The sequence below is a fragment of the Xiphias gladius genome, chromosome 15 (assembly GCF_016859285.1).
Source record: "Xiphias gladius isolate SHS-SW01 ecotype Sanya breed wild chromosome 15, ASM1685928v1, whole genome shotgun sequence".
In the NCBI taxonomy this organism is placed as follows: domain Eukaryota; kingdom Metazoa; phylum Chordata; class Actinopteri; order Istiophoriformes; family Xiphiidae; genus Xiphias; species Xiphias gladius.
The window spans coordinates 5,721,526-5,744,252 of record NC_053414.1 but is presented as its reverse complement, the minus strand read 5'-3'; the positions used below and the strand labels follow the sequence as shown (position 1 = coordinate 5,744,252).

The window sequence follows — 22,727 nt, the reverse complement described above, 5'->3', positions numbered from 1 at the left end:
ACAGTGTACAACACGCACCTGTCTGCATTTTCCAAGCCGTAAAGTACATTTGTGTTCTCTCCTGAAAACTTGCGTGTCCATGTGCTGCAGTTCCTGCAAGTGACCTTTGACCCGGATACCGGCCTCTTGAGCAGCCTCAGCAACCTAGAGACCAAGCAGAGCATCAAGCTGACGCAGAACTTCTATTGGTTAGTGTGTCTAGAAAAAAAAAAAAAACCTAAAACGCGTTTGCATCCTCTCTTTTTGTTGGTAACGCGTAGGTTTGTGTGTGTCGCACGTTCCAGGTACAATGCCAGTGACGGTAACAACTTGGAGAGTGCTCAGCCCTCGGGAGCCTACATCTTCAGGCCCAACTCGTCCGAGCCTTTCGTCATCAGCCAGACGGCCGAGACCGAGACGGTTCAGGTACAGAGGGAGCAGCGTCCCAGCTATGTTCACGTTCGGTTTTCTCTCTGTGCAGCGATTCCCCACTCGCATCCCTAAAAGACGACGACTAATTGAGTTAATTATACATCTTCATTTTGACATCGGGCTGCTGTGCCGCGTCTGTGTGTATCAGACGTGACACGCGAGATGCCAGGCTACTGGGATTCCACATGTAATAATTGGGCACCAGCCTGTCAGAGATGTCATTCCTTAAATACGTCCAAACCCGACAGACTTTCTAAAATGTGCCTAAAAATGTCGAGCGTTCTGTTGTCTGTCTGTCTAGTCTTCAGATTTGTTTGTTTTTTGTTTAGTGGCGAAATAACGGAAACATTTTCAGTGTTAAGTGCAATAATTCTTATCCATTTCTACTGCAGACCTCGGCGGTGCAGGAGGTGAGGCAGCGGTTTTCCCCCTGGGTGTCTCAGGTGGTTCGTCTCTACACAGACAGCAGAGCTCTGGAGCTGGAGTGGACGGTCGGACCGCTGCCCATACAGTGAGCGTGTGCTTACCACGGCGTCGCCGCACGGCGTCGCGGCAGACATGCCAATAGAAACGGCAGCACATACGTGTTCTAGACGTTGGTTTCATCGCGTCGTTGACCCTTGTGTTGTGTTCATGACTGAAACCACTCTCTCTGTCTTCTCTCCCAATCAGCGACAACCTGGGGAAGGAGGTAATCACACGTCTAGACACCAGCATCAGAACCTCAGAAATCTTCTACACCGACTCCAACGGCAGAGAGGTGCTGCAGAGAAAGTAAGCTGGCTGCCTACAGGCCGGAGTTTAACAACCTCACCCTAGTAACTCTGTAAAAATCTGCACCGCCGATGTGAAGGTTCAACTGGCTTGTCGGCTTAAGTCGTCGGATAGGATGGATTTGCCGCGTTTCCCCCAACGTCTGGGAGCGCGGTCCAAAACTGTCACTCAAACCCAACGACTCGGCGTTTTAAACCGAGTTGGCCCACTTAAAAATCTGCCCATCAAGTGAAAAAAGTTTTTGTTTTTTTGAACAGTTTTCTTAATTCTCGTGACATTGTTTTGATACCAGCAGTGAAGCCATCAGCCTCACGACAACATATTTTCAGTTTCTCCCGGAAAATGCATTCTAGAAACGGTCGGGGTTACACGAGGAACATGTCGCTCTTCACACGGAACACGGTGCTGGATTAAGATTGTTCCGGCACCGGCTGTCCATCGGGCAGAGCGCGCCTGAATCGGACTGAAACTGTGCTTTCCCTGAACTCACAAACTCAGGTAGTGACTGTGAGTGTGTGTGTGTGTGTGTTTTTTCCCCACAGGAAAGACTTCCGGCCCACATGGCACCTGAAGCAGTCGGAGCCCATTGCTGGAAACTATTACCCCATCAACTCCCGTGCATTCATCAAGGTGTGCGTGTGTGTGTACGCTGAAAGATACACTGTTATTCTGCAATAATGTAAAATTTAGAGGAACTACTTTCTACTCCAAGTAAAAGCTTTCAACTATGAGTTTTACTATTTGGATTTCTAATGAAAGATTTTGCGTGTTCACCTGTTTGTTTGTGTCTTGTTTACTTTTTGCTGGTCTCTCCCTCCTCCTCGTGTACATGGTTTTCAGGATGACGTGGACCAACTCACTGTGGTGACCGATCGCTCTCAGGGGGGCGGGAGCATCCACAACGGCTCCCTGGAGATCATGGTGAGACGGAGACGCTCATAGCCCGCGACTGTCAACGTGGGAATTGCTCCAACACATAAACACACACACTCACGCTCTGAACCCCCACCCTCTTCCCCCCTCAGCTCCACCGCCGGCTGTTGTACGACGACGTTCGCGGCGTTGGCGAGCCTCTCAACGAGACCTCCGGCGTCTTCCCGGAGGGGCTGGTGGTCCGCGGCCGCCTCCTGCTCTCCCTCGACCGCCCGCCCGCCGCCGCCGACGCGCACCGACCCCTGGCACAGGGGGTGGTGCTGCAGCCGCTGCTGACGTTCACGAATGGGGATCTGAGCCCAAACACTCGACTGGAGGTGTGTGTGTGTGTGTGTGTGTTTTGTGGTGTCTTATATTCAAATAATGACTCAAATTTTTAAAAAAAGCAAGCAAAAAAATGTGAAAACAGCAATGTAGACTGCAAACTCCAAGAACTAAAACAATCACTCGATTAATTTATTAGAGACAAAATTAATTGGCTATAAACTTTATAATTGATTACTTTTAAAAATTTCTATGCAAAAATACCAAATATTCCCTGGTTTTAGCTGCTCAAAAGCTTTTCTTTTTCATATGACAGTAAACTGAATATGTCACCTTGAGTTCTGGGAAATTATAAAGGGGTATTTGTCCATTAATTTCTGGCATTTTATAAAGAAACAATTAATCTTTTTATCAAAAAAATTAGTAGTAGATTAATTAATAATGAAAATTTTAGTCGGTTGTAGCCTTTAACTCTTCTAGGTCAGATAGAGCCTGTAATTAGAGATACATTCTGCTCTTTCTAGTCATTATGGAGAAAATTAGTAGTCAATATAGAACAAATATTACCAAACTATATCCCGCAGTCCATGTAAGGCAGCTCACACTGGTCCAATCAAAAACGACCAGGCTGCTGTGAGGCACGTTCAGTTTTTATGCGGTCGAATGTATGAATAGAGTAACGGCAGCTGTCTGTGTGTCTGTAGTTCTCAGGTCTTCAGGCCGCACTGCCTTCTGCAGTCCACCTCCTGACACTGACACAGTGGGACAAGGACTCGGTGCTGCTGAGACTGGAGCATCAGTTCCAGAGCTGGGAGAGCAAAGTGAACTCGCAACCAGTCACCGTCAACCTGCAGGTCAGACGGCGAAAAACCCGCCCGACAATTATTACTGAGCAATAGCTTATTAATGAATGGAAGTAGATCGCCAGAAAGTTTAATTAAACCCAAACTTTTCTTGTCTTAAGCTTAAAAAAATAAGATTTGCCTGTATTTTGCTTCTTCATGTGGTGTGGACATTTTATAGATGGATAATTAACCTGTTAAGTAAAATAAAACAAAGTAGAGTAAATACAATGAAATCTAAATAATTACTATTTTGACTATAATTCTGTCGACCTGTCTCTTCTGTCCGTGTAGAAGCTGTTTTCCACTCTGGAGGTGCTTGGCGTGTCCGAGCTGAACCTGTCGGCCAATCAGTGGAAAGACGAGATGATACGTTTTGACTGGACGCCACAGACAGGTACCCACAAGCTGTCATTAACTTGATCACGAAGGCTTTGAACATGCTGACATTAACGTTTGTCCGGAGGAGCATGCGAGCACAGATAATCCCGGATTCTGGACCAGACCTAACAACAAGACTGACTCACGCTAATTCTCTGAGTACACAGACAGACAGACACACAGACAGACACACAGACACACACAGCTGAAGCGTAGATGTAGTTATAGAGCACCACAAAGAGAGTTGGGTAAAAATGGTCAATATTTTTTTGGTCATTAACATGTCATCGTACAATAATTATACAATTATGCAAAAAACAAAAAAAGTAAAAGTTTAAAGTTGCTATACGTAAGTTTTGCTATTGCTACATAGCTAACGTTAGCATTAACAGCTGTTTACTTGTTTACTAGAAAATTTCAGCATTTCAGCATCAAACTTTATCCCTTTACTCTCCAAGAGCTGCCTCCAGCGGTGGAAAGCAACAACAATCTTAATTCTTGTTTCGTTTTGTTTTTAATTCTATCACTGCAATTCTTCTAGTGCAGTTAGCATGCTAACCAGCTAGCCGGCCCCATCTCTGCCCTTTCCGATAGCGAGTCACTGTAGCGCCCAGAGGGCGTATTATAACTTCTTGTCTCGCACATGCAGCAATGGCTGAAGCTCTTGGCGAGCGACCGTTATCACCACCACCCGCTCCCGGCAAGAAACCACGTTCAACGGCAGAGAAAACATACATGAGCGGCTGCAGCTTTTCTAGCACTATATAATACAAGAGGATGATAGATTTAAAAGCATTCTTCCTCCGCCAATCTACCAATAAGACTATTAGACCATTTGGTCTGTATTATTTGGCCTGTATGTGGCACTGGAGAAAAGCTCTGTCCAAAATGGAAAGGGTTTGTCCTCTGGGAAGCATGAATGCGCTTGGTAGAATTTTTTAACATTCACCCATTTGAGGTTTCTTGTGTAAAAGTGGAAATTTTGGCAGTGAAGGCTCGATCAGTGGACTTTTGAACTGGAAAAATTGGGTTCTATCCTCCGGTGATGACAAATGTCAACAGTAAACTTTATCACGATCTGGCCAGCGGTTGTTGAACACTCCCACTGTGCTCAACGATCACCCTCATCTTAAACTCCCCTCGCTAGCAGAGCAAATACACAAATGATTCCAGCAGATTTACGGTTTTTGGCCGGAGCGAAAGAGACCAAAATATAATCTGTTCTTTGTAAATAAGTCGGCACTCACCCAAAATGTGGGTGACCTTGTCTCATCCGTCGGCACTCTGGCGCTTCACCGGCTTCCTGCCGGTCACTGACGGACCCACCCGGCTGAAGGTTCGAGGGTCGTGTTCCGTTTGAGTTGCAGAGTGGAGGAGGGTGGTGAACACAGAAATCCATTGCGCATTGCCTTTTAATTCTTCGAGGGGGGTAATCACTGCTCCACTACAGTCAACTTAACCGTAAAGACTCTTTCCCCGCAGGGACTAATTAAGCAGGCAGTGTAAAATAATGAGTCATAAATGCATTGTTATGGTTCATAGCTTTATTAGTAAACTACAGGGTGTTTTAGTGGCTTAACAAGACTCATTTTGTCAAGTTAAAACAGACGAACTGTGCCTCCTAACTATAGCTATTAAGTTTTGGTTGTTTTTTTTTGTGAGGGAACTTTGACCCTTGGCCATAATACTGTTAGTTTTATGAAAAAAAGCTAACAAACTGAGCCCAGTACTGGATATTTTTAGGAATAATGTTTGTTTTATGGTCGTCTTTTTTTTTTTTTTTAAACAAGCTTTTCTTCCCTTTCAGATAAGAAGCCCCCGCTGAAGATGTCCAAAGACCCCTCCACATGGGAGGTGACCTTGAGGCCAATGGAGATCCGAACCTTCCTGCTCAAAGTCAGCCTCAGATAGCCAATCACACGCTTCGAATTTTTACCAGAAGACGGGAATAATCGATACAATTTCAATCCAATGAAGTTCCTGTGGCCTCTTGCTTGGGTTTGATTCGACCGAGCGGGGACTTTCTTTACACCCAGCTAGAAATTGTGCAGACACTTGAGAAAGGATGAAAAGGATGAAAAGGATTTCTCTATACAAACAAATGAGAGGTGGTGTGGGCACGGCTCGATTTTGAACGCAGGGACAGACGACACTGACCACGACGCTAGATCAGATCCACCTGGGCGGGGGTTCCGGGAACACGTCGAGATTTGTTCTCCTTTTACGAAGAAATGAACCGGATGTTGAGATGTTTTTGAAAACCTAAGCCATGACACTTAGTGACACCGAATGTCTGAGCACGTTTCTCATTTGCTGAAGCTGCCTTTTTTTTTTTTTTTTTAAACTGCAGACACATCAAAAATCAACGAGAAAATACAGCCATATCCCTCCAAAACTGACACATTCACTTCCAACCACACAGAAACCCAATTCCCTGTTCAGATATTTTCTCTCGAGAAACTGGTGCCGACACGTACTGCCTGCCTGCCTGAGTGCAATAAGTGTAACTTGTCTATTTCTGCCTGTGTGTTTGTATATATACTTTGAAAATGATTTTATACTGATCACCACAAAGCTCATAATAAATTCTGTCATTCTTACTGTGTTACTTGCGCGTTAATGTCACAGATGCTGTGCACAGTCACAAACAGGCTGAGGCAGGTTTCGCTCTTAATTTGGATGTTGAGCAGATGTTGCGCCGTTGGCTTGAGACACGTGTTTTCAAAAAGAAGCTGGGATCTCCTCAGTCACCATCGACTGCGACATGCAGCATTTGTGCCACGGGGACGGGAACATTTTTATGCTAAGACATTTCGACCCTTCGCTACGACTGAGCAACCCACCTGAGGCACGCGCTCACAGCCCGACTGTGTGAATCCAGTGACTGTTAAAAAACTGATGACCAAACAAACACACCCGAATGACCCGTAAAGAGGACAAAGAAACGTTTAAAGTCTTAGCGGGGACTTTATTGGTACGTAATACGCGTTGGCGACGGCATAATAATAAAAAATAAAAAAAATTGACGCTAACGCAAACACCTCTGGCATAAAACTGAATGATGGATATGTTCTGTATATTAGGTTCTTGTCCTCAAACCTGACTGCAGCGCATCATGCTCACTTTATCCAGGCTGCCCTAAGGCCATTCAAACTCCAGACATAAAATTATTTTTAAAAAATGGAAGAAAAAAAAAAACAAAAACACCACACAACTGGTTTAGGAGAACATGGTGGAATCATTCCATTTCCTCTTCTTTTGTCTGCTCCAGGCCATGGGAGTAGCAGCATTTGTCTCCATGTGTACATGTCCCCTGAAAAAAAAAAAAAAAGACAACGATAACATAGATGATAACAGGCCTGTATACATCTTATTACAATGTCTAAAACACCCAGAGGAACATTTTGGCTGCGTCTGGTGGAACTGCTCAGTTCATCTGGCAGAACACCAACAGCGAGTGGCGACTCGCCAAAGCAGCTGATGGAGACTAATTCACCAGAATGTGCCTGGTGTTTCATTCCCCATCCAGGACATGAAGACTTTACAAGTGTAATTAGTATTTAAGTTAATTGTCTGCCTTTAGTTCGGTGGGACTTCTTTGTTCAAGGCTTATCATAAAGCACGTGAGGCGCTGAGTTGATCCTCAACCTGCACCAACTCAATCAGCCGAAGTAAACCGCTGGAACAGAAACCACCGCGTTACTATTCATCTGCCCGGCCGTTGCGTGCAGCCAATTAATTATTCTCTGAAAATCCTGACGAATGATCACAATCCCTGTATCATTTGAAAAAAAAAAAAAAAAAACAATACCTGGTATTGAATGTACAATTTAAAAAAAAACAACAAAAAAAAACACCAAAAGTTGTGCAACTATAAAAGGATACTATGCAAAGATTCTACACAATGTGAAATAGCAAGTGGAACATAAGTTGTTACGTTAAGTATGTAACTGCCTTTATATGGTTAAAAAAATAAAATAGCTTTTTTTCTTTTGGCTTCGTGGGAGCAGAACTCCACAGCAAGCGGAACACTGCACTCATGACTGACATATTACGGCCTTATAAAGTCCCTAAGGATCCATGAGTCTGAGCAAACAGTTGCCTATTTACACATCCAGCAGACACGGAGCAACACCTGGCTCTCATTTGGAGTCACGGTTGTTGTTCACGCAGCGAACTTATGTCCGCCTTTCAGCACTGTTTTGGTTCCCACCAACTCCACCGGAAAAAAAAAAAACCAACACCCTCTAAATGCTCCACTAAGTTCACCAGGTAGTTGCTAACTTAGTCTTCAGTTTGTTGCTTGGCAGGTAGCGGACGGTCGGTTGTAGGAGCTTTTTTTTCCTCTTAGGACAGACGCTGCACCTGAAGATGATGCTGATGAAAGTGAAACAGAACCATGAAGGTGTTCGTGACTACGAGCGTCCCCTTTCATATTCCACGTAGTAATCGGACCCGTTGTTCATAGGAAGATATTGATTCATGCAGCTTTAAAGTTGGTAACAAACTTGTAATATTTCAGGCTTTTCAAGGATATAACATCATCAAGAGCAAAAGTAATAAGAGGAGATGCAAACGTTTCGTTCCCTCTCGACTCTTCTTCTTCATTTGAGTGGAACAAATCACCGAAATTCAACCAAGAACATGGCCGTCTCCCGTTGCCACAACTTGGACCAGCTTGTGCGTTTCTCCCACAACATTTTCATCACTGATGTATGAAATAATATTGATTCAACCCGCAGTCAATTCATGAAAGCGGCTCTCAACACTGCAGCAGGTGGGGAGATGATTTTTTTTTTTTTTTTTCTTCTTCCTATGATGGCATTGAGGACTTCTGAATTATTCATAAATCATTAATGAACTTTGGTGTCATTGGGGTTTGTGTTAAAATAAGTGTGTCTTCAGGCATTAGGACGGCTTTATCTCGCAGCACAAAAGTGACTGGATCATTTCTGGTATAAAGCCGCAGATAAATTATTCATGCGTCTTCCACTGCTGTTCTAGGAAAAGAAAAGGGCCAGGTGGGTGTTTTCCAGGAGAAAGCAGCTTTTCTAAGAAACAAAAGGAAGAAAAGAAAAAAAAAAAAAAAAAGCGAAATTGTTTGGTCCGCCCAAACAAAATAGCCTTTGTTACAGAGGAAGAAAAGTGTTTCACATTTCAGCAGAAGCTGCCACGAATTAACCGAGAGTTCCACCTACAGACACTTCATCGGGGAGGGAAAAAAAAAAAATGGACAAAAGACACGACCAGCAGTGCCGCCCACTTTTTGGGACTGACAGATGCTGAACACCAGCACAGTAATGAGCAGGTAGCTTTAACTTACTGGAGTCCACACATGTAAGAGGGTCAATATGCAGTTAATCGTTTTTGTTAAGTCCTCCTTGTTTCAAAGATATTTTAAAAAAATCTTTCCAATGAACCAACTGCAGCTGCTTTTACCTTTGTTGTGAGCTGACTGTATGAGTGTAAATGCATGAAAATAATATCTTCAATTCGGATCATAAATCTCTTCATTTTTAGAGGTTGAATATTATTTAATCCGTCATTGGCTTTTTTTTGTCTGTAGGGGAACTGACCTGTCTGAACCTCTTGCAGGGGAAGTTTTTCAGCTGAGCAGAGTCTGTGATCTGGTTCTTCCTCTTGTTCTGGAACTTCTTCCTCTTGTCCTGCAGGTCGGTAGAGATGCTACCGCTGGAGGAGAGACCACAGTTAAGAGATGGATTTTTTTTTTTTTTTTTTGGGGGGGATTGTTGCAAAGGAGCAAATCAAAGTGGAAGGTGAAGGGGCTGGTGTTGATTCTGAATTCACAGCTTCATTTTCCAAAAAGGACGACGACCAGTAGTTTCAAGAAGTACAAGTCCCCAAAAAAGCCGTTAAAGTATCTTTGAATTTAATTCTACGTGTACTCAGGTTCATGCAAGTATTTGGAAATTGTGAAATACAACTTTTTCCTCACTAACTTCAGGTTGACGTCTAAAATGTGATGATTTCGAGCACAATTTATTTGAATTTGAAATGATCCAGACTTTTAAAGTCTCTCTCGATCAAAGTGTCGGGCTAATTTGCAGTCCCATTTCAACGCATTAAAGAAAACCGTATCGCGTCTTGGACCCTCGTCAAAACTGTGACTGCTTGTTGTTTGTTAGTCCGTCAGTGTGCGCGCGTGCGTCCCGCTGTGCTGGTTACCTGGCTTTGGCGCGAGCTTTGGGCCCCCAGAACGCCTGAGGGTTCTCCTGGAACCGGGTCAGGTGGCGTTTACGGGACTGAGGGTTGGCGTCCTCCCTCACGGTGAAACAAGCCTCCAGGCTACAAACACAGACACGCAATCCAGCACGAAGATGTTAGCTAAGTACATGTTAAGGTTGTGCCGACTGTGTTCTTGTGAGAAACAAATGCAAATAAACCATGTGTTTTGTTTTGTTTTTGTTACAGAGAAAATTAGTATTACAGGTTTGCCTCGACCTTATGCTTCCTATAAAACAAATCATCCACCATCTCAACAAGCGTCGCCCTTGGGCATTGCGTCGATATTATCGGCCTACTGAAAGGTCATTGATAAACGAGTTCAAGTCCAGGATGAGGTCTCACCTGGGCTCAGTGGAGAGGATCTTAAAGGCAGGGCTAGTCTGGGACAGCTTCTCCCTCTTCACAGGATTAGCCTTCTCCTGTGGCACACGACCAGTCAAACATACGTGTGTAAGTAAGGATTGTGCATTATGTGATTCAGGAGCCTGTGAATTCTGGGAGGTCGAGGAAACCTTCACCAGGGAGTTCGGAATGATTAAAAATAGCTCCGGGTGCGTTTTTACTTATTCATTTAGTAGACCAGCCGTGCTCACCCAGCATCGCATGATGTCCCAGATGGCCCCAGGAGGAGCGTCTGTCTTGATGGCGTTCTTACAGGCATGAGAGAGGGAAACCCTGTGACCGGCATGCAGAAGGGCAGACCTGCAGAGGGAGAGGGAGAGAAAACCTAGCTAAAACCCAGCTGTATGCTGCACGGTGCTGACAGGTGTCGGTACAACAGCAGATTAATTTACAAATATCTCTCAAAGACAAGACAAAGCTTCTCCGAGGGAAAAAAAAAAAAAACTGGAATAGAGTGAAACCTGTAAAAATGTTGAAACTCACTGAAAGAAATTAATCTGGTCCCAAGAAGTTGGGTCTGCTTATTCAAGTCGTTCACCAAATCTTAAAACTGAGGGAATTTTTTTTCTACCTGCTTGATGACAGGAGAACAACCAAAAGAAAAGAAAAAAAAAAAAAACCACACAACTTGGTTCCTGTTACTTGAATTGCTGAAATAAATATAAGATGTAAACAGTGATTCCGAATTCGGGAAACCAGGGGACCGGCCAAAAATATGAGCTAAAAGAGGCTAAAATGCTCCGCGGAGCTGAGAGTGACTAACGAGTTGTGGGTCCGACACCACAAACTCCACTGTTCATATAAAAATATGGATGAGTGAAGCTTCGAAAACGTATTAAATAATCCAGGCTCTATAATCCAGGTTAGCTAGGTGCCGAGCCTCCTAACATTCGTTCACGTACTTTGACCAGATTTCTTTATTTCATACTTGTTTTCCAGTTACAGTCACGGTCTCAAAAAAAAAAAAAAAAAGCAATATAATACACTGCATGCTTATTTTTGTGTGTGTGAGACACGTGTTTACCTAAACTGGAGCAGGGGTGGAGTATTGCAGTGTATCGTGCTGCTCAGACTGTCCACAGTGCAATAAAGAGGCACGTCTTCCAACTCCTGAAACAAACACCGCACGTAAGAGCTGATAACGGCAGGATGTGGCCACCGAAGTCACCAGTCAGGAGGGTCATTTTCATACTTTTAAAAAGAATCTGTGTGTTCTTCACACAATTTAAAGTCACCTGTCGCAACTGGCCGCATCCACACGACATTAGCGCAAGATGACGACAAGTCCCCTAACGAGTCTATATAAAAAAAAAAAAAAAAAAAAAGGTAAATAAAATACCTCAGTCACCATGCTGAGCACCCCCTGGATGCGTTTGGATGTTCCAAATCGGGACGGGTTCCCAGACACGGCAGACAAAACCTTTTGGACAAACGCCAAGTCGTGGATGGGCTCCGCCCAGATAGGACCACCCAGCTGCAGACAGGACAGACACAGGCCTCAGCCGGTGCATCGGGTGCACGTGTGTTTGCACAGCAATAACCATAAACAAGCACAGCGGGTTCGGGAAGCAAAAGGCTTCCTGAGATCGTATCATCTGGGAGCAGAAGCAGCAAATCCAGGTGTAAGCAGTGAATTTAAACCCACTAAGGAACTTTAAAACACTTGTATAGAACTATAGTTATACCTATTAATACGATGCATATGAGTTGAACACCAATGAGTGTCAGTTTTTGTTACTGCCTTAGTGTGTGTGTGTGTGTGACCTGATGTCTCTGTCCACAGTGGTCACACTCTGGTCCGACGGGGGGTCCAGTGGCAGCAGAATACTTCATACTGACATCGTGTAACATTCAGGTTTACCACACACACGGTCAGGAAGAAGCACATGCAACAAGGACACATGACATTAAAAACAAAAAACAAAAAAAAGACTTTCACAACATTATTTAGAAAAACTCTCGCACATTTCGCAGTGAAGCGTCCACGGCTGAAATTTTCCTTTGATTTTCCACCAAACGGGTGAATCTACAGCTCCTCGCCTGGTGGCGACGGGGCCTTGTATTTGTACCCGCACGCGCGAAACATCGTGAGACGCAGTCGTAACGGTGTGTGCTGCCTTACTTTTTTCCATTGCTCGTTCTCCTGCCCATTCTCTGTAAGTGGAAAGACCCGCAGCCGACGCAGTTGTAGACCAGAGCCTGTTTACTGTGGTGACGCAACAGAGGGGGAGGAAAAAAAGGCAGAATGTGAAAACTAAACACTGGTTTTTGTTTTTTGTATGTGTTGAGCGTATTTGCCACATGTGACGTGAGTGCGTGCGTGCACCCCGTGGGACAGCTAGTGTGTGCGCATACGTGCACCTGCACTAGCTGTTCACACGAATACAGGCATGTTAACAGCACATCAATTCACCTAGAAACTCAACATTACATTTTTTTTATACGTTCCCCTATTTTCTATGAAATTTCATTTCTTTTCTTTTTTCCCCTTATCTCACCAAGTCCTGCCGCTGCCATTACTTTTAGCATTTGTTGCTGCGGTGACCTAGTTTCAGGATCATTCATCTTTCATCATATATCTGCCTTTGTCAGAAGACAGAATATGCATCCGTGTGTGTGTGTGTGTGTGTGTCTGCGAGCGAGCGAGCACCTGGCTGAGTTTTTGACTGTAGCCTGTCCTGTGAAGACACGCACAAAGACTCGAATGTAAAAGTCGACGCTGACGGACAGCAGGGGCTGGATGTATCGCTGGTACACCCCCGCCCTCTGGTCCAGACTGTGGAGGATGATACGAAGAGCCTGGAGGGAACAAAGAAAGAGACGCGCGCACTCTTTTTGATGTGAAACTCTGTGAAACATCCCGGAAAGTCTCATTTCCTTGCACCATTTGCAAGGCTAAATGAGCTATAAACTAAAATCAGTGGGATACGTGAGGCGAAGCAACGTCTCTCTGCCCCATGTTTCGAAGAAGAAGCTTATTTGACTGCTACTGCCTGTATCCATAAAATCCTTTCTTCTCCTACTAAAGCTTCACATTGTATTAATGAATTATTCCAAATAAAAAACATTGCTGTTAAAAACACAGTGATTTATCTACCAGTAATAATTATCACAAACATCTTCAGTGTCCACGAACATTAAACTATTTATTTGAGAGGAATAAAACATGGCAAACTTTAAAAACAGATTTTTTTTAGTTTAAATTACTATTAAACTGTTGTTTAAATTACTGTCACGTGTGTACTTCCCCCTTCCACATATCATGATGTCTGTCATGTCTGTTTTCAATGAGAACGAAAGGAAATGCACACATACACCTAAAAATATATTTCAAAAAAAGACAGGGGTGTAGGAAAGTTCATGAAAACCGAATGAATAAACTACAGTTTTCTCAGACTTAGTTCTGACACAATAATCCATAACCCTTTACTCCAGCTGTTGCAGAAATTTTTTGGTCAACTGGTCTGTTCTCGATGCAAAGTTGACCAAACGGAGAGACAACAGCACATCAAGAGGCTTTACCGTCCATCGGTTTATTCCTACAGACCACAGAGAAATCCCCTAAAGCCACTGTGCGTGTGATTAAAGCATCTTTATTCTATGGAAAAAGCTTTTGTTTGTGGAAAAACTAAACAATCCCGATGAAAACTGATGCTGTTTGTACGTTGATTTATGCTGCTCCACTGTAGCTTTGTCTCCCTGGGGCGGTTTTTTTTCTGTCTGCTACAGTGTCTTTTTTTTTTTTGTTACTACCACTGGGGGGCGCCAGGGTTGGAAAACTTCAAATTTAAACTTTATAAAATCATTAAGATTTTCATGAAAACATACCCTGCGCTTTTATACAACTTATAGTCATAATTTCTTCAGCTAGAGCCAATTAATATATTTATATTTGGAAATGAATTCTCTATATAGGACTTCTGTTGCACACACACACACACACACACACACACACACACACACACACACACACACACACACACACACACACACACACACACACACACACACACACACACACACAAAAACAAGTTCACTAACTTGTAGCCTCCGGCCAGAATTCATGACAACATTGTTTGTGTTGGACTAAAACACATAGTGTACACACTCATGCACAAAAGGATTAAGATCAGTATCAGAGCACACATGGGGACATGTCTGTCCGCGTACTGTGTGGGAATCTGTGTCCTCACCATTTCATGGCAGTATTTGGATTTGATGGAGACTGAACCGTATTTGCTGTAGCAGGTCTCGCCACTGTTTCCCGCCATCACCGCCATGTCTGTACATGTTACACACAACAGGCCTAAGAGGGGAGAGAAACACAGGGACAGGGAGAGTGAGACGGAGTCGGCAAAGAGGACAAAAGAGAATGCGAAGTATTTAAAAAAAAAAAACATCCTCTCACGCCGCGGTCGAACAGTACAGCAAAGAAACTCGTGATGTTTGCTTTAACCCTCTAGTTGCAAAACATGGGAGAAGTTTTTCCAAATCAGGACATTTCAGTCAGTGTCAAGTCAGCTTTCGAGACTAAACATCGCTGTCTGTTTTGTCCCATATGGAGCAGACTCATTCTGAGACTCAAACGGGATAAAACCAAACAAGGATTATTTCACAAACAGTATCTGACCTACTTCTGATCCAACTGCCAAGCTGATTTTATGGCAATTTTTTGAAATATAATGAAAACTTAAATGCAACGGAATGCACCTCCTCAAAGCTGTGGGAAAGCAAACGGATAACTTTAATGCACACATACATTACCAAAAAAAAAAATAACCACGTGCAAAATGGTATTGTTTGAAAATGACACATCTGACACCAAAATAAAGAAATACAACCAGTATTTTCTTTTTTTAAAACTTCATAAAGACACAACGGGGACAACATTTCTATAGGTCACAGTGGAGGAGGCCAAAGAGACTTTAACTCTCTGGTGGAGGATGGTGAGCCAACAACAGCGACTGGATTTTCAGCCCAGAACCTCTAATATTTAGAAGCAGTCACGTGTAATTAAAAGACTGAGCACAAACATTTTGAATTTCAATATTCAGAAAATTCTGAGATGTGACACCAGTGAAAACCACTGCAGCGTCTCACTCACGTCTACCAACCTGTTTTTCTTAGCTCGTGAAAACTTAGCATTTGGGAGGTACATGCTTTTCACAGGACAGCGTCATCTTAATTGTTGGGAATATCAATGCTTAAAAAACAAACAAACTTTTCCAGCTATGCAACTCAAAGCTTATCTCTTCCTGTATGCACTACACTTGTTGAGACACATCAGCCTTTTATATTCACAAGAAAATGATCGAAAAAAATATATATATATGAGTTGGAAACCCCACTGATACTACAAAATGCTCGTTAACGAGAAAGTTCAAACCGAAAACTGACTGACAGATGGCCGGCAGACTGAGCTGCTCACCTCCTTCACCGACGGCCTGTACGGCGGCATCCAGGAAGGAGGCGGGGCTTCCGTAGGGATCCAGATCAATGACGTCATAGCGCTCCTTCTTCCCTCGCATCTCATACATCAGCATACTGGAAAAACATTTCAAGGATTAAAAAAGAAAAAAAAGTGAGAAGAAATGAAAGGAAATAATAGACAAATTCACATCTATGAAAACAAGGCAAATACCCAAGATAGAACAGCAATTAAAAATGGAGCCGAGAAGGACAAAGGAAAGAGAGGAGCATAAATAAGATGAGTCAAGGCCAGTTTACAAAGAATAGCAGATTACTTCAGAGAAGAAAGAGGACAGACGACCGGAGAGAGGCATGAAGACGAGCAAGCCAAAGAGAAGAGAGACATGACTGAAAGAGAAGGGACAAAACAGTTCATTAAAAGAAGGAAGACAAAGAAACAAGAATGGAGGAGATCAGACCAGGAGCAGAGGAATGAACAGAACAAGACGAATGAAGATGAGAGATGAACATTTGATAAATACAAGAGGGGGAGAAACAAACATACGGCAAATCAGTGAAGCAGATAAATAACAGTGGCAGAGGCAGACCAGCGGCAAACAGGCATTTCCCCGAACGTGCCGAGTCCCCGTACCTGGCGTCCCTGCAGCTGGGCTGGAGCAGGTGGCTGACTCCGTTGTACTGGGCGTTCCTGGCGATCAGGGCCGCAGCCTTGGCGGAGAAGTCGTTGGCGGTGACGCTCTGCAGGCCCGGGACTTCCAGAGCAAAACGCACCGAGCGCAAACCCGATGCCGCCAGACCCTCCAGGACACGAAGACCAAGCTGAAATGAAGGGCCGAGGAAACTAAATTAAAGCGGCATGAACTCGTTTTTGGTCTACTTGGGGGCCAAAACACAACACGGCCATATTATCAGCTCACAACGCTGATACAGCAAACAGCTGCTTACTTTCACATCCAGCAGACACAGAGCAGCATTATAATTTATCTGGAGTTGTGTTTAATGAATGTAATCCCAAGATTAACTCTCCCTTTAGTTCTGTTTTGGTGTCTCCAAACTCCTGAGAAAAATGTCTGGCTCTTCAGCCGATAAATACTCTGTGCCCATCTGCTAGTTGCTGACTTCAACCTTCCTGTTAGTGCTGCCTGCTTCATCTGGATTAGTGCAGAATATAGAATATCTTCACAAATAAATCCAAATTAACCATATTTGTCTAATCAGAATATTTTAATAAACGTGTCCAACGTTACTGAACAAAACAAAATAAAAAACAAAACCTGCATAATAGTGAACATTACAACAAAAAACGTAGCCCAGACACAGTCATTGGCAGCCTTCACTACTATTTGGTTGCAGAACCTTTGGCAACACCACCGGCCTCTGGACGTTTCCTGTAGCCATCTGGAACCTTCTCGCACCCGTCTGCCGGTAGCTGCTGCTGCTGCTGCTGCTGCTGCTGCTCTTCCATTGCTGTTCGTTCCAGCTCTTTTAAGTTTGCAGGACTCCTTTTTGCAGTGGCGGATTTCAGCTCTCTCTCTAAAGGTGTTCAATGGGATTTAGGTCAGGACTCACTGCTGACCGGTTTCAAACAGTCCATCTTTTCCTTTTCAACCATTCTTCTGTGCTGCTGGATTTGTGCTTTGGGTTGTTTTCCTGCTGAAAGACCCAAGACCTTCACCTTAAACCTACTTTTCTGACACTATAACACATTTGGCCCTAAAATGCCTCTTCGGATTTCATCAGAAGACTTTGCAAACACTAGTCTTTCCTCCTTGGACCTCACCCATGGAGCCCCCCCCTTGGTTTAGTGTGTGGCGTACAGTACGGGCTGAAACCATCACTCTGGACCGGTCCAGGTCGGCCTGAAGCTCTTTATATGTCTTGTGTGGTGTTTTTTTCCACAATCTGCATCAACCTTAGCAGACTTCTGTCCTTGACTTTCTTCTTAGCACCACGTCCTGGAAGTGTCTCAACATTTTTTTGACTGTGAAACTTCCTGATAACATTACAAACGGTTGAAACGGGGATTTCAAAATCTTTGGCGATTGCCCCGTAGCCTTTGGAATTGTAATGTTTTTATATAATAGCATTTCTGATGCTCTCTTGTCTTCGCCACTGTGAAAAAGAAACTGGAAACAATGAGCTCCTTTTTATGCAGTAAAACCATCAATTCAGGTCACATGAACACAAAAAAATCAGGCACAGGTGAGTCTTATTTTTTAATTTTGGAGGAACTCATTTAAATTCATCCAAAGGGTGAAAACAATTGTGTCACACATACATTTTGTGTCTGTATTTTTTTGTTTCACCATGTGAAAGCACTTTTTGTTGTTGTTGTTGTTCAGTAACCTTGGAAATTCTATTAAATGTTTTCCGATTATACAAAATTGGTTAATTTGCATATATTTCTGAAGATATTCTAAATTCTGTGTTAAAAATTCAGGGATGCCAAGAATTTCAACCAGGACTGCATATGCCATCATCTGATCCATGATGTTATTATGAAAATATGGATTAAAACACTTTTAAAAAGGTACAGTAACAAAGTAATATTTGTGTGTAAAAACTCCTTTGCCAAGTTAAATCCCAAGTGTTGTGACAGAAAATATTAAAGAAAATGTTCCTACTATTGTAATTCAGACGCTGCATATTCCGACAAAAATCTAATTTTTACAACTGGTCACTGTCAGAATGTTTTCTCTTCGACCAGTAATCAGCTGACAGTTACAAATGTGAGTGCTCTAGACAGAAAAAAAAAATTGGGATGACCAGCAATGGCACCTCACTAAGCGACTAAGGAGAAGAAACTTCAGTATCGGGTGTTTTTACTGACCACTGATGACATTATTTCAACGTAGCAGCCACAACAAGTGTCGCAAACTGGGCTAATTAAACCTCTCCCTACCGCTTGGGACCACCAGGGTGTGAAATTATCTGGAAGCTCTTATCCAAACTGCTTTCCAGCAGCATCAGTGTGTATATTTTTAGCACGGGAAGCCCCGGTGGAAATTAAACCACTAATCCTGGTACTGCTCTAAACTACGGAACCACAGTCAGGGGACTGCAGCAGGTGGTACAGCATCAGCAAAACTGGATGTGTGTAACTTTTTCTGACTATGTGTGGCTTTAATTTCTTTAATGTTGAGTTTTGGAGACTGTTCATGTTTATTGGGACCCCATTAGCTACTACCGCCACTATAGTAGCTTTATTTCCAGAGGTGTTCAACCCTTTGACTCCTTACTACTAGCATGTTATGTCAACAACAAATAAGACACACAAAACAAATTTTCATCTAAATTGGACGATCTGCACACAAATGATTTAAAAAGATTTTGTTTCCATTCATTAATCAGTTCGTTCGTTCGTCGATTTGTCCATCAGTCCGTCCATTCATCTGTTCGTCCATTCATCTGTTCATTCATTCATTCGTCCATCCATTCATTCATTCAGGGGCACTTTTATGGTCGAGAGAAACATAGCGATGAAATCTGCTCCATGACGGTCAGAATGTAAAAATCGGTCCCACGTACCTCGCATTTCTCCCCCACTTTCGCGGTTAGGGCCGGCTCCTCTGCTCCGTTTTTCTCCTCCATCTGCACATCGGCCTCGTTCTGCTCCTCTGACAGAGAGACCACCACCCTCTCTTTCTCTCCAGGCACCACCACCTTCACCCCACGCTGAGCCAGCAGATCTCTGGCAAACTCTGTGATCACAGCACATCTAGAGGGGGAAAGAGGAAATCGATTGCTTATATATAAACACGGACTGCAGATATTATAACAGGATAAAAACTAAAAACTAAATAAAATTAAAACAGTTTACTAAATATTCATGACATTTGTTTTCCTCCAAATATAACAAGTGACTCCTTTCCGCCAGTGGTTTAAAATTACAAATCTCGTTCTAAAGTTACAAATCTTGATTTGCACAATCTTGTAGAACGGACTTGACCCTTTCTCGTGGAGTAACTGATGCACTGTGACTGAGCGACGGAGTGACTGTGTGAAACACAACAATGATAAAGCAATTAAAAACCAGGGAAGGCTGGGTCAGCAGAGTAAAATACGGCTGCAGATTCAAAAATATGAATGCATTCAGCAAAAGTTGGGCTCTATGAATACATTTGAGACTAAGCGAAAGTGTCTCGTCCTGCTGACAGAAAATATTTTCCACTGCCAGTGAGGTTAAGGACTCAGTCCTGTGTGTGGTTTCCTAGTTACTGGAATATCTCCAAAACAACCCAACAAACTATGATGAAACTTGATCAAAAGTTTTGCCAGGGGCCAAGAAACGACTTACTGGGTTTTGGTTCAGATGACGCCACCGTGTTGCCACTGGCAACGTGTATTACTGTGAGGCATGAGGGCAAAATTCATTTTTGTCTGGATTTCCTGCAAAATTTGATTGCATTTTCTCCACAGGTGTTGCTACAGCAACATGATGAATTTAACTGGCTTTAACTGATCTGATCCACTTAAAATAATTCATCCCAGCACAAAAGCCTGACAGGACTATATATTCCACCGTGTCTACTTTGAAGCATATCTCGATACTGATTAAACACTTTTATATATTTTCTATTATTAAAGCAAGACCATGTCACCATTGAGCGAAGAGCTAACACAATCTCCCTCCTACAAATTGAAAGTGGAGCTCATGAGCAAACGCACCCTTGCGCATTTCAGTACATTCAGGGGGTTTTTGCCACTATAGGCTCAGGTGGTCTGGTAGATGGCTACGGTTGTCTAATGTCAGCCCACTTTGGATATACAGAATATTGCTGTGCAACTGCCATCTCTACTTGTGAGCCTGTTATACTGTATTTAGCATTTACTATTATCCCTGTTTTATCGCATGTTCAGCAGAAGCTTTGCTCTTAAAATGCAACATTTAGAACATTGCCATACTTTGCAGAGGTATGTTGGTATGTAGGTATGTATGAGTTTAACTACCTAGCGTGTCCTCAGAAGGCACAATGCTGACTGGACAATGATTTTTTTTAAATTGTCTCTGCAGTTTATCATGCCAAACTGATGACCTGCTAAAAGATACTTTCTCTGTGGTGATTCACTTTATATTGCATCAATCTGAGGAGAGACTCATGTCTGTGGTGTGTGTGTGTGTGTGTGTGTGTGTGTGTGTGTGGTTAGTCTTCAGAGCAGATGCCAAAGTAGCTAGTGTTTATACTTACGTCAAATCTCTGTTAAACTCCTGGACTGGGTTGTAAAAGACTTCATTTGCATTGGGAAACAAGATGGCCGCCTTGCCCTCCTTGACCACCGTCTCCCCTGGTAAAAGACCCACAGGAGGTGTCCTCTCTTCTTCAGAGGCTGTATCTGTGGGGGATGGGCTCACAACATCTGCCGAAGATCCAGCAGACGTAGACGGAGGGTTGGTGGTGGGAACCTCGGGGTCCTGAGAGGCGTTTAGGGGCTCCATAGATTTCAGGCCCCTGCTGATAGCGGCAGCACCACCGCGTAGCCTCCACTGAAATGCCCGTCCGGCAGAACGGGTGCAAGAAGGTCGCAGGTGATTGGAGACGATGAGGGGGAACAGCCGAGCTGACTGCACCAGCATAAAGGGACGGTGCCTGGAAAAATACAAATAAAAACACATGAATGCTGCAAAACGTCAAAAGAAAGAATCTAGATCTCACCACTAGTGCATAAATGTGAAGAAATTTGATTCACACTCCCATGCAAGTCTTTGTTTATTCTTAACCTGACATTTAAACTCACATGGAGGCTTTTACAGGTCACAAATGAAGTAATCTTTTATTTGGTCTTCTATGGATATATTAATATTCCAAATATCATCAAAACAATCGTTATATTGATGCATTACGATATTAAATTATTTTAAATCATATGATAACGTGTTTAGTTGTTTATACTGTTTTACAAAATATGACATTTTAAAAAGACACATTTTCAAATATTTGAGGGCTCGTGCTGTGACAGATGTCACTTCAGGTTAGTTTGATATTATTTAGCGATGAGGACCCTGAGGAAAAGTATTCTGAAGGAAGGAGTTGTCAGGAAATGAATATATGGTGGGACATTAAGGATGATTATACTCAATTATCACCCGACCTTGGTCTCATGTTTGTAACATGGACCGTGGGATAAATCATCGGCTCTTCTGAGGACTGAACAACCTAAAACTTAAACCACTTGCTGACGGCAAACTCAACAGACGGGGTTCGCCCAGTTGTCGTGGACAAACAGCCCCTGAAATGCTCAGGAAAAATGGTGATTTAAATATCTACACCTCCCATTAAACTTGTGTGTGTAGAGCATCAGAAAATACCTGACAAATGCCCCTCATCCCAGCAAGGTGGTGTCTGAAATTGCTTTAAACTGGGTCCGACCAACAGCCAAAACCCCCATTATATTTGGTGGACAACTGAGAAAAGCTGAAAATCCTCACAGATAGAGATTGATACATGGCTTAAAACTACTTATTGATTATCGAAAGTGCTGTTGACTATCGTTCGGTGCATCGACTAATCGATTAGCTGACTAGCCGTTTCAGGACTAGAGTCAACCCAGGGATTGAGCAGGACTTTCACAGGTTATCTGGACTGTACCTTTAACTTACCCCCGGCACCTTTAGCTTTGTGGCTTTCAATTTAACAGCAGTGAGTTGACCCGTCGGCAAGGCAGCCTTTTACACTGGAGCAAAAATGTTTGTTACTTTGGGTTGACTGAGGTCAGGAAAGCTAACGTCAAGCGTTTTAGGCAACACAGAAAACTGCCCTCGAAGCTCTGCAGCCGCTGCCCACATCATACCAGCAAAGTTATTAGCATGTTTGCTAGCCAGGCTAAACGGGCAGCGTTTAGCAGTTTTTACCTGTGACAACAGGCGGACGCTGCTCTTCGACTCTGGTCGGGGTTCTTTCGTGTAAAAGCGGCGCCGGTGGCCGTGCGGTGTCTGTCGCCTCGCTGCCGCAGTGCAGGCTCGGCTACCAGTCTACTCTCACGTTAGCACATGGAAGCGGCCATGTTTGGAGCGTCGCTACGGAAGCCCGCGCGGCCCCTCAAGCC

The 22,727-nt window shown here is 43.4% G+C and overlaps 2 protein-coding genes across 7 annotated transcripts in view; one reads left to right on the top strand and one right to left on the bottom strand.

Annotated features, from left to right (window-relative positions):
- man2b1 (mannosidase, alpha, class 2B, member 1) overlaps positions 1–6,205 on the top strand; it is an 11,870-nt gene extending 5,665 nt beyond the window's left edge. For all 3 annotated transcript variants that reach the window (XM_040145533.1, XM_040145534.1, XM_040145535.1), the window contains exons 14-23: positions 91–188; positions 285–405; positions 804–922; positions 1,084–1,185; positions 1,728–1,815; positions 2,026–2,106; positions 2,211–2,435; positions 3,087–3,236; positions 3,519–3,621; positions 5,413–6,205. In XM_040145533.1, coding sequence (XP_040001467.1) covers positions 91–188; positions 285–405; positions 804–922; positions 1,084–1,185; positions 1,728–1,815; positions 2,026–2,106; positions 2,211–2,435; positions 3,087–3,236; positions 3,519–3,621; positions 5,413–5,516 — 1,191 coding nt within the window. In that variant the 3' untranslated portion in view covers positions 5,517–6,205. The remainder of the gene's footprint in view (positions 1–90; positions 189–284; positions 406–803; positions 923–1,083; positions 1,186–1,727; positions 1,816–2,025; positions 2,107–2,210; positions 2,436–3,086; positions 3,237–3,518; positions 3,622–5,412) is intronic.
- On the bottom strand, positions 5,930–22,727 carry trmt1 (tRNA methyltransferase 1). 4 transcript variants are annotated; one of them, XM_040145537.1, is made up of 16 exons: positions 22,534–22,727; positions 20,873–21,271; positions 19,212–19,401; positions 16,315–16,502; positions 15,682–15,797; positions 14,447–14,559; positions 12,904–13,052; positions 12,376–12,459; positions 12,018–12,087; positions 11,593–11,727; positions 11,278–11,363; positions 10,445–10,553; positions 10,194–10,363; positions 9,792–9,911; positions 9,182–9,296; positions 5,930–6,918 (listed from the first exon to the last, which is right to left on the bottom strand). In XM_040145537.1, exons 2-16 carry the CDS (start codon positions 21,256–21,258, stop codon positions 6,844–6,846), a joined length of 2,106 nt encoding a protein of 701 aa, XP_040001471.1. In that variant the 5' UTR covers positions 21,259–21,271; positions 22,534–22,727; the 3' UTR covers positions 5,930–6,843. The 4 variants fall into 4 exon arrangements, with proteins under 4 accessions (XP_040001471.1, XP_040001474.1, XP_040001473.1 ...); XM_040145540.1 differs by having other exon boundaries at positions 10,194–10,270; positions 22,534–22,725; XM_040145539.1 differs by lacking the exon at positions 22,534–22,727 and adding an exon at positions 22,271–22,484.

Excerpts from the sequence above, each read along its gene's own strand:
- trmt1 (XM_040145537.1), bottom strand. The coding sequence starts at position 21,258 with ATGCTGGTGCAGTCAGCTCGGCTGTTCCCCCTCATCGTCTCCAATCAC. Across the intron at positions 12,460-12,903 it reads ACAGTCAAAAACTCAGCCAG|TAAACAGGCTCTGGTCTACA; the intron begins GTGCTCGCTCGC and ends GCGTCACCACAG. Across the intron at positions 10,364-10,444 it reads GGGACATCATGCGATGCTGG|GTTTCCTCGACCTCCCAGAA; the intron begins GTGAGCACGGCT and ends TCCCTGGTGAAG.